Source organism: Quercus suber, unplaced genomic scaffold, assembly GCF_002906115.3.
Source record: "Quercus suber isolate HL8 unplaced genomic scaffold, Cork oak 2.0 scaffold_412, whole genome shotgun sequence".
Classification (NCBI taxonomy): Eukaryota; Viridiplantae; Streptophyta; class Magnoliopsida; order Fagales; family Fagaceae; genus Quercus; species Quercus suber.
In genome coordinates, this window is record NW_027069863.1 from 671,961 (window position 1) to 684,005 (window position 12,045).

Below are 12,045 nucleotides of genomic sequence, written 5' to 3' on the forward strand. Positions count from 1 at the left end.
GCATAGGATCTTGTGCACCAAACATATGGAGCCGCCCCTCATATAGACCCACATACTTGTGAACGGTTTGTGCTCCATATGTCTAGCGGATAAGATAATTTTCTCACTGTATATAGTAGACAAAACTCTCCTACTATATTCTACCTCGAAACAACACTCAACTTTCAATCTCTCACTCTCAAAATGGCAACTTCAGAAACTGAGGCACCACCAAGCAGTAACTTACGAGAAGAGTCCACCATAGACGAAGATGAGCAGTCACCAATTGAGCAAGTCCGGCTAACTGTACCAACCACCGACGACACCTCACTCCCTGTATGGACATTTCGAATGTGGACACTAGGCCTTCTCTCTTGTGCCCTCCTCTCCTTCCTCAACCAATTCTTCTCTTACCGCAAAGAGACCCTCATCATCACCCAGATCACCGTCCAAGTTGCCACCCTCCCCATCGGACGACTCATGGCCTCTGTTCTTCCCACAACCAAGTTTCGCATCGGGTCCCGCGAGTTTTCGCTCAACCCAGGTCCCTTTAACATGAAGGAACACGTTCTCATCTCTATATTTGCTAATGCTGGATGTGCTTTTGGGAATGGTCCAGCTTATGCTGTCTATATCTTTGACATTATAAAGGCTTTTTATCGAAGGAATATCTCTTTCTTTTATGCTTGGATTCTTATCATCACAACCCAGGTTCTTCTTCTTTTTTCTTTTAAATTTGTTTATTTATGTTTTTCAAAGTTACGTAATTAATATTATTGGTTTGGTTTTTACTCTGTTTGGTAGCCTAGAAAAGTGAGGAATATATATATATATACACACACACAAATACACAGAATTCTAGCCTAAACTAAGCTTGTATACGTACCTTTTATATGTATAATTGTATAAATACCTTAATATATTTCCCTGCAACCTTTTAATTAGCCTTTTGGTTATTCTGTTGTTGGTTAAGACACAACAACAGAAAATGGGATCTTCCTCTATGTCTTGCTATTATCCGCAGAGAAAATGGGTTTTTAAGTATTTTTTACTCCCATATTATATGATATATGTTGTATTTCGCTTATAATATATGATATGAGTCTTAGGTACAACTTTGGGATAATTATTGAGTGAAGACCAACACTTGCATCATATGAAGCTGTCGTTTGGTGGTTCATGGTTCGTACTAACATGATCATGTGTATGGTGACATATATATGTAGGTCTTGGGATACGGCTGGGCTGGGCTGTTGAGGAAGTATGTGGTGGAGCCGGCTCATATGTGGTGGCCAAATACACTTGTTCAAATATCACTCTTCAGGTACCGTACACTTGTTAAAAAATTTTGGTCTTCTAATTTGATTTTCCAATTTTTATGCCCCGTGACTAATGAAATGAGTCCGAAGGCCAAACTGTTGTTACCCTTAGCAACTTGTTTGGACTTGGAATTATTGGACCACGATAATAAGCCAAGGAAAAATGTCTTTTGCTTAAAAATGCTTATATTAATAAAACTAGTAATTTACGCTATAGTCCTACAACCCAAATGGCCGACGAAGTTACAATAGTCGAACCTCAAGGAATGACTTGAAGGCGAATGTTATTGGTCCGTTTGGATAGCACTTATTGTTGCTGAAAGTTGATAAAAACTGATTGTTGCTGAAAACACTGTAGCAAAATAATTTTTAAATGTGTGAATAGTATTGTGGGACCCACTTTTAATATTAAATATTGCATGAACAGTGCGTGAACAGTAACTTTTGTCCTCCAAAGTCAACAACTGCACAGGAAAAAAAAAAAAAAAAAAAGAAGGAGAAAACGTGAACAACAAAACGCGCCGCAGCTTTAAGCTGTATCCAAACCCAGGCCATATCTTTGAGCGAAAAAATGTTTATCTCCAAAGGGGTTTGGAAAAAAAACCCTTTAAATTTCTCTTATGTATTTTTATTGGATATGAATTTTAAAAATTCAACTTTTAAATTGCATGCTCTTATTATTTTTCATATTTGCAAAATTTCAAAAAGATAAAAAATTAATAGCTATGTTATCTATGACTTGTTTAAATTTCAAGTTTTTGTAATAAAAAATTATGCACAAAAAATAGGTTTATTGATTGAATAATAAATAATATCTGATTTGAACGAAATTTAACATGTATAAGTTAAGAACATAAAGATTATGTAATCCAATTCACATTTAATAAAAAGATATAAGATAAGTTTAGAGGGTTTTTCTCTAAACTAATTTGGAGAGATACATAATCCCCTTTGAGCGGTGCAATATCATTTTTATTATTAATAAGCAAATTCAATGTTCTCATATTAGCATACAGCTAGCTAGCTCTGCCCCCATGCCCATATTTTACCTTGCCCATCTCCCAACTGGGGGTGGTGATGAGGGTGAAACTCCCTCTAAGTTAGTAACATCATATGTCACCATACAAAATATTTGAAGTTCAAATTATGTCTATATAAAAAATCGATTAATATCTTAACCTAATGATAAAGAGTAATCATCACATAACAAATGTCATAAGTTAATAAAAAAATTGTTTAACTAGACATTGTCCATCTTTAATTCACTGGCTGTGATATTGACCTAGAAAAAGGCCTCTAATATGTCCACTGACATGTGTGAACATGCATCCATAGTACATAGAATTCCAGTGTAATCCCATTATCTTTAACTTTTGGAAACAACCGCAGGTCCATATCTTCCCAATTTTCAATATTATAGGCTTATAGCCAATAATTTACGCGCAAAAAGACTTTTCTTTATCTTTGTTTCCTTGATTTCTACTTTGTCAATGTCCTCCGTCGGCCTAATCAACTTGTAGGACAGAGATAATGGAAACAGTGAACTTTTTTTTATTATTTTTTTTATGGTAAACAGTGAACTTTTAAATTTGATTATTCTTTTTTCTAATATCCATTTGTATTTTTCTCAAGATCTCTATTTATCTTTTTCACATCATGAACATATAGGCTTCAAGCATGACATCATATATTTTCAACATCTTTTTCAGTCATACATTTTTTTACTTGATTTATAGGTCATAATTAATTTGACATCACCTTGTACAGTTGTACCACCAACAAATTGAAAATGGAAAGGCTTACCTCTAAAATTGGTTTAAAAAAAACGCCTCAACTGCATGATCATTGATAAAATCATCGTTATGTGAGTTATTTAAATAGTATATATATATATATATATATATATAAATGGTTTTATTGATCTAGATTTAATGGGTTCTAAAAAAATTCTCCCAAATTAATTTGGAGGAAAATTTTGTTCAACTGAAAAATGCACATTATTAATAAGCAAATTCAATGTTCTCATATTAGCATACAGCTAGCTAGCTCTACCCCCATGCCCATATCTTACCTTGCCCATCTCCCAACTGGGGGTGGTGATGGTGAAACTCCCTCTAAGCTAGTAACATCAAATGTCGTCAAACAAAAGATCTAAAATTCAAATTCTGTCTATATAAAAAATTGATTAATATCTTAGTTTAATGATAAAGAGTATTCATCATATAACGGATGTCATAAGTTAATTAAAAAAAAATTTAATTAGACATTTTCCATCTTTAATTCACTGGCTGTGATATTGACCTAGAAAACAGCCTCTAATATGTCCACCAACATGTGTGAACATGCATACATAATACATAGAATCATGGTTCTTAGACCAGGACCAGACCGTACGATCCGACCTGGTTAATCACGAACCCCTCATCATTTCAGTTCTTTTAACTCTAAGAACTTCTCTATGTGAAAAGTGCATGAAACCGCTCGAACCACGGTCAAACTGTATGGTTCTGAGAACCGTGGCCAATTTTAGAGGTTCTCATGGTTTGTTTTTTTTACTATATTTGGCCGGAAAACTAATCTTAGTCCATTAAGAATTTGAATATAAAAAATACAAAAACAAATTGCGAGAGAGAAAAAGAAAACAAAGAGCCAAGAAAACAGAGAGCGGTTCTTACAACTCAGGCCAAGCTCTTTAAAAAAAATAAAAATAAAAACACCTAACCCATCATAGACGACATAGCTCCTTCTTCTTCTTTGTTTCTTCACTACTTCTTCTTTCGTTCTTCATGGTCTCCTGCCTTCAGTTTAAGTAGATGACTTCTTTCAACGTTATTTTGCTTTTTAGTTTGGTGAGCCTAGCACGTGTGACATGACAAAGCCTTGGAAATGACAAAAATGAATTTGAAAGTTTCTGACTCATTGCCCCTCCCCAACATGAATATTAATATTGTTGAAAATGGGCAAGGCTTGTGTCTAGTGAAAATTTTCACTGGACACGGCAAGATTTGAACACATATCTAAAAGTGGACATATGTTCAAGATCTAACGTGTCTAGTGAAAACTTTCACTAAACACAAACCGGTCCTATTGAAAACTGAGAAAGCCGGTCCCGTTGAAAACTGAGATAAGTTGGGGCTGAATTTACCGTGGTGATAAGTTTGATAAGTAGTCATCCAATATTACCGGTCCCGTTGAAAACTGAGATAAGTTGGGGCTGAATTTTACTGTGGTGATAAGTTTGATAAGTAACCATCCAATATATGTTTGTTTGGAGTACCGGTGTTTCTTTACTTTTGATACGACGCAGCCATCTATTCTTTACAACCCCATACCATGTATATAGTCAAGTAAAGCATGCAGGCTTGAATAGGCTTTGAAGATGATTGACAGCTTGCTTTCTGTCAACCACTCTTTTTAAAATTTCGTTGGGCTCCTTATTTAATCAAATATTGTAAAGCTTTAAGTCTTTATCCGGCCACTCCTCTATCTTTTGTTTATTTTTTTATTTTAAAAATTTTCCTAGAAAGTTGAATATTCAAATGGGCTTTGACATAAAACAATTGATTGGATGCTCTAATAGGCTTGAGCATAACTTTAGATAATTTAGACATAAATTTTTATAAAAAGATTTAAAAAAGTAAAATATTGAGTTTTATCAAATAATATTTATGTTTGCTTAAGATTTCATATATTTTATTTGCCTTATGAAGGTTGTAATATAAAAAAGAAATTTGAAAATTAGATCTTTATATTTATTTAGACTATTTTAGTTCATTTTTCTACTTATATTAATTTAATATATTAATTTATATTTTAAATAATTATTATATTAATTATAACGTCATCACGGTTCGATCTCAATTTGACCTCAAAATTTTGAATCTCTCATTTTTATGGTTCAATGAATGGTCTAAATCTCAAAACCTTGCACAAATTCCAGTGCAGTCCCATTATCTTTAACTTTTGGAAACAACAGCAGGTCCATGTCTTCCCAATCTTCAATATTATAGGCTTATAGCCAATAATTTACGCGCAAAAAGACTTTTCTTTATCTTTGTTTCCTTGATTTCTACTTTGTCAATGTCCTCCGTCAGCCTAATCAACTTGTAGGACAGAGAAAATGGAAACAGTGAAATTCTATAGTTTAAACTTGAGAAAAATACAAATGGATATTAGAAAACTAATATCCATTAGAATTTTTCTCAAGATTTTTAATTATTTTTTCACTTCATGATCATATACATATAGACTTCAAGCATGACATCATACAATTTTAACATCTTTTTCAGTCATACATATTTTTACTTGATTTATAGGTCATAATTAATTTAACATCACCCTGTACAGTTGTACTACCAACAAATTGAAAATGGAAAGGCTTACCTCTAAAATTAGTTTAAAAAAACGCCTCAACTGCATGATCATTGATAAAATCATCGTTATGTGAGTTACTTAAATAGTGTGTGTATATATATATATATATATAGGGTCACAATTTGTAACCCAAGTCCTAAAGATATGAGATATACGCCCAATGAGCCCAGTATAATAAATTTGTAGAGAGTGGGTGAAAGAGCTGAGTTTTTTCTAGATTGGACAATGGCTAATAAGGATTTAAAAGATAAACAAGCATGAAACACACGTGAAACTTCAATGAAATGATTGTCTGAGGAGATGGATTATGAATTAAACAGATAGAACTGAATGTTAATACAGTTCTTAATACTATAGTAAGTCTTTTTCTCTTTCTTCTCTCTTCTTTTTCTGCTCCCCCCCTCTCATGGGACATTTTTTCCCTTATGTAGTTCCTTTCAGACCATCTTGATCCTATACTTGTTAATCATCTAGACCTTCACTTGAGTGCATGTCCAATCAGACATCCTTTTTGGCTTTCGATGAATTTGTGATAACTAAGACTACACTGTTCAGGGGTCTTCTCCACATAAATGTGGTCAGGAAAGTTGTTGCAGTGCATTTAATGTGGAGGTATCAGCTTTTCCTTTAGATATTTCTAAGTTCCTATTGCCTTTGTACGTGCCTGGATCTCATCTTTATTGTCGAAACTTCCTAAGAGGTCACCCAAATCGCCCAAATACAGATTTGATCAATATTCATAGTATCCAAGAAGGAGCTACTCCTCGGAATGTATTCCTCCATTCTTTCTTCGAGCAATTCTAAATTTTAGGGCTTCTCCCAATCATTTAATTCTCCTCGGACATATCTCTGTCTTCAGATAAGGCCCAAGGCCCAATATACGAATTTGGGCCCTTACTCCTATATATATATATATATATAAATGGTTTTATTGATCTAGATTTAATAGGTTCTAAAAAAATTCTCCCAATTAATTTGGAGGAAAATTTTGTCCAACTGAAAAATGCACATTATTATTCTTTTTCTTTTTGGAGGGAAGGTGAGATAAAAGTACAATAAATTTTATGAATCACAAATATAATTAAAAGTGATGTTGCTCCTATAATAACATATCACATTAACAAGTTGTGAAAATTCTCCCTCTCTTTTTGGTGGAAAAAGAAACCTCAAATTAAACTCATTTAAGAATTCAAAATTTTTCTCTCCTAGCATTGCTTATACAAGCATACAACTTCACTAACCTAATTTCATGTCACTTGCCTCTCTCAATCGTTTCTTATAAACCTTGGGGGATGGTGCAAACCTTTATTGTTATTATTATTATTATTATTATTATTATAAACTGGACTTTCTTTAACGGAAAAAATTAAAGAACATAGAAGAACAATTGGGCATTATTGACTCGATCAAGGGTGTTAATATGTTCCACTCCGAGTTTGGGCATATTTTGCAAGACATTACTTTTCTTAGTTCTCTTTTTACTTATGTATCTTTTCGCCATTTTAGAAGGTGAGGTAATTGTATCGCTCATAGATTAGCTAGAAGAGCTATTTTTAGTCCTTTCATTGTCTGGATGGAGTTTGTTCCTTCTGACACTTTTAATGTTTACAACTTTGATCTTCAACTAAATGCTTAATAATATTCCCTGTTCCTAGGGAGCTTCTCAAAAAAAAAAAAAAAAAAAAAAAATAAAAAAAAAAAGACCTTCTAAGACTACCAGCCAGCTTAATAAAAGTACAGGCTCTACTAATCCAACAAAATTTACAACTCAAAAAACTCTTACTAATTTATAAACTATTTTTTATTAAGGTGGAAATGGACTAGTGCACTTGCTTTCCTTTGAACTCATAGGCACTAGAGAGTAGATCATGGTTGTCAAAATCTCGATCTGAATCCTACGATCCTACGATTCCACCTAAACAAAACGATCCGGATCTTTCAAGAATCTTTGTAATCGTTCTAGATCTGTAAGATCATATGATTCTGATGATCCCAAATGACCTTAGTTTCTTCTAATCTTCTTTAACTTGACAGAAGGCTCAATTGGACCCAAATGAAAAATAAAATCTCAATAGACCAAGTTTTTCCACTCTAATATAGAGAGTGTCAATTGGACCTAAATAAAAAATATCCTAATAGAGTGTCATGTTTTGAGGTTTTTAGCCTCTTTAAATGATGCTTACAAATGGATGTAGTGATATATGGTAATTATATCAATGAATATATAATTTATGTGATTATTTAACTTATCAATGTGTATTTTTTTTTCTCAAATAATATAGGATCTTACGATCCACGATTCTACTTACCTCCCATGATCCTACGTAGGATCCCGATTTTGATAACCTTGGAGTAGATACAAATTTTTGCATCCCCTTCCACTATAATTCGCTCCCATTTATTGTTATTTAAGATTTATCATATTCATCTTTTAATTAATTAATTAATTAATGTGTCATTTAGCCTATACTATTATATCCAAGTTTAGCCATACCAATTGTTACAATAACCAAAAGATAAACTAATGCTACATTTACTGATATCAGTGTAGGACATTGCATGAAAAAGAAATAAAAGAGGATGGCAAGAAGCCCAGTCTATCAAGAGTGAAATTTTTTGTGATCGCACTAGTTTGTAGCTTTTGCTGGCAATTGTTCCCTGGATACCTCTTTCAAACCTTACAAAGCATCTCATGGGTCTGCTGGGCCTTCCCAAAGTCAGTGACTGCTCACCAAATTGGGTCAGGTTTGCATGGACTTGCGGTTGGAGCCTTGACCTTGGATTGGACAACAGTGGCTTCATTCCTATTCAGCCCTCTAATAAGTCCCTTCTTTGCAATTGTCAATGTCTTCGTAGGCTTTGTATTGATTATCTATATTGTGATTCCCATTGCCTACTGGGGGATGAACGCATACAATGCTAAAACATTTCCCATTTATTCAGCTGACTTGTTTACTGCTCAAGGTCAGGATTATAATATTTCATTGATTGTCAATGATAAGTTTGAGTTAGATACTGCACAGTATAAGCAGCTAGGGAAGATCCATTTGAGCACATTATTTGCTCTCACCTACGGGTTCGGTTTTGCTACTATTGCATCTACACTTTCTCATGTGGCTTTGTTCTATGGAAGGTAATTTTTTTCTTCATTGTTCATTCGCACATGCGTTATTACATTATGTTTTGTTGCCTACGTTGTGAAAGCTATTGAGGTAGATTATAAATGGAAAATGTTATAGCAAATACAGATTTTACTACAAAAAAACTAACAACTTATTGTGGTAAGAATATGATTGGTTGGTGTCATTTCAATAACATAATAAAGGAGTAGTTTAATTACTCTTTTGTAATTTGTGACATATTAATGCTTATGTTTTAAAGTTTGTAATATCCATAACATCACTCATTATTTTTTTTATGATGCATCACTCATTATAAGTATGAGCTTTGATGAAATTTTTATTTAAAAGTTTGTTTGTTTTTGGCTAAAAGTTGGTTAATATATAATTGTACATTGTGCCTAAAAAAATAAGTGAAATAGCTGTAAATTATCAAATAAGCTGGAAGTTCAAAGGAAAAAAATGCAGGCAAATGCCCACTTGTTGTTAAGCAATAATGTTCTCTATATAAATTTTTTGGCACGCAAGGTTGCGTTTGAGAATGAACCACGATGTTGTAGGGAGATTTATGATCGATATCGAGCTTCTTCCAAGGGTAAGGAGGATATTCACACAAGACTGATGAAGAATTACAAAGACATACCTTCATGGTGGTTTCATTTGCTTCTGACTGTTACTGTCTCAGTCTCGCTTGTACTTTGTATCTTCCTGAAAAAGGAGGTCCAAATGCCATGGTGGGGGCTTATATTCGCAGCTGCTCTTGCCTTCATCTTCACCCTTCCCATCAGCATCATAACTGCCACCACAAATCGGGTAATCTAATTGCATAATGGGAGCAAATTATAGAGAAAATTTGTTATTTTAAAAGATCAAATCAATATGAAGAGAGACTGCTTTATTAGTTTTCGTTTCTTTGTGGTTATTCCAAGAATCATTATCCACTAAGTACTATACTTCTTGTATAGACACCAGGGCTACAAATCATCACAGAGTACATAATGGGAGTAATATTGCCTGGAAGGCCCATAGCCAATGTCTGTTTCAAGACATATGGGTATATGAGCATGAGTCAAGCAATCTCCTTTCTCAATGATTTTAAGCTGGGCCATTACATGAAGATCCCTCCAAGATCAATGTTCCTAGTACAGGTATGTGCACTGTTCTCTCTTCCTATACTAGCATAATTCATTAATATCTTTAGAAATTGTTGTCATAGATGGCCTACTCCAGTACCAGTGGTCGAAATTTGGGGCTAGCAGAAGCTCATTAACACGGGAAAAAAATTTAGAACATGCACATAAGACGATACAATTTGACATCGCTTTTCCAACTCTTCATGCCTATACCAGGCATTCGGGCAACATTACTGAAAATCCATGATTAACAATATGGATTATAATCACACTAAACCAAACTTTATGAAAAAACACTTACAAACCTCACGAATACAAGCATGCTCAAACTTTTACAAAAACAAACTTATATTCAAAAAAGAATCTCTCAGTAGGAATTTAAAACAATTTTAATAGAATATATATGTATACATATATATGTGTGTGTGTGTGTGTGTGTGTGTTCAAATTGTACGCAGTTACTGTAAGCAATTGTTCTGAATTTTAGTAAATCTAATATACAAATTGCAGGTAACAATGTAAGAAATCGCCTGATTAAGAATTCAATGTTTTAATTTTAGGCAGTTTGACCATCATTATGAGAATCTTATATCATAATCAAATTGGTCTATTAACTTCATAAATTGTTGCAGACATATGACTTAAGAACTTAATAACTTGGAACATATTCAGCAAAAAAAAAAAAACTTGGAACAGTATAAGTAGATAGTTCTTGTTTGAAAATGATTTGAAAAATAAAACAAATCACTCTTTCTACATCATACATTTATTACCCTCTTATGAGGTCTTACTTTTGCATTTTTTTCCAGTTCATTGGAACCATTTTAGCCGGAACAGTTAATCTTAGTGTAGCACGGTGGCTTTTGAACTCTGTCGAAAACATATGCAAATAAATCTCCTTCCACAAAATAGTCCTTGGACATGTCCCAGTGATCGAGTCTTCTTTGATGCTTCTGTTATCTGGGGTTTAGTAGGGCCTAAGCGCATTTTTGGCTCTCAAGGAAACTACTCAGCACTTAACTGGTTCTTCCTCGGAGGATTGCTAGGACCAATTGCAGTATGGCTCTTACACAAGGCTTTTCCAACTCAAACTTGGATTCCTCTCATTAATCTACCAGTACTCCTAGGAGCAACTGCTGGGTATATGCCACCAGCAACAGCATTGAACTATACTTCCTGGATTTTGGTTGGAACAATCTTCAACTTTTTCGTGTTCAGGTATCGAAGGAACTGGTGGCAGAGGTATAACTATGTCCTATCAGCAGCTTTGGATGCTGGAGTTGCATTCATGGCAGTTCTGCTTTACTTCTCATTCGGCATGGAGAACAGAAACTTGCACTGGTGGGGTTCTGACCCTGAGCACTGTGAACTAGCAACTTGCCCCACTATGAAGGGTATATCAGTTAAGGGCTGCCCTACATTCTAATTCCAATATTAATGTGCCTAGGATCCTACTTTGCTTACGTGAGATTTGAAAGTTTTAATTACAGAACAGAATTTATATAGGAAGGCTGTAAGAAACAGAAGGTCCTCTCTTATTGTAAATTATTGGTCCATGAATTGCACTTGCAGGCAAGTCTCTAAAAAACTGTATTACTGCATGGTATATAATTTGCTCTTATGCATGTTTGATTTGTAGGACGAAACCATTGCATAATTTCTGATTTTGCTTCTGCAACAATAAAAACTAGCTAGTTCGTTTATTTGATTTATATATATATATATATATATGAATTCAAAGAGAGGCCAAGCTATTATGAAAGATGGAATACCACATCTAGAGCGATTGATCAAGTAATTCTTAGTATTTGATAACCTATTAATTAACTGGCTGAACTGTTTTAGGTAACTATTAATTTTTGTAATAAATTCTATCATATATTTTTTGAAAATTTCTTAAATATTCTTAGAGTATAGTGAAATTCTACTCATCTTTGCTAGAAAGCACGCATTTACTACATCACTTTGTCCAATGCATGAAGAATTGTAATGACTTTCGCTTTGGATCGGTAGAAAGTGTCATTGAATTTTGTGTGCTTATTTGTTTTGGTCTTGATATTAAATTAAATAATTGGAACCCAACGAAGGGAAATAGTCCTTTCCCATTTGGCACATGGTAAT

The 12,045-nt window shown here is 33.8% G+C and overlaps 1 protein-coding gene across 1 annotated transcript; it reads left to right on the forward strand.

Moving 5' to 3' along the window:
* Positions 1-11,627, forward strand: LOC111989423 (oligopeptide transporter 4). The gene is given in 7 exon segments (XM_065761442.1): positions 1-690; positions 1,206-1,303; positions 8,224-8,805; positions 9,352-9,604; positions 9,757-9,939; positions 10,734-10,812; positions 10,815-11,627. Coding segments are annotated over 7 exon segments (2,238 nt in total). The 5' UTR covers positions 1-183; the 3' UTR covers positions 11,351-11,627.
* The last annotated feature ends 418 nt before the right edge of the window (positions 11,628-12,045 follow it).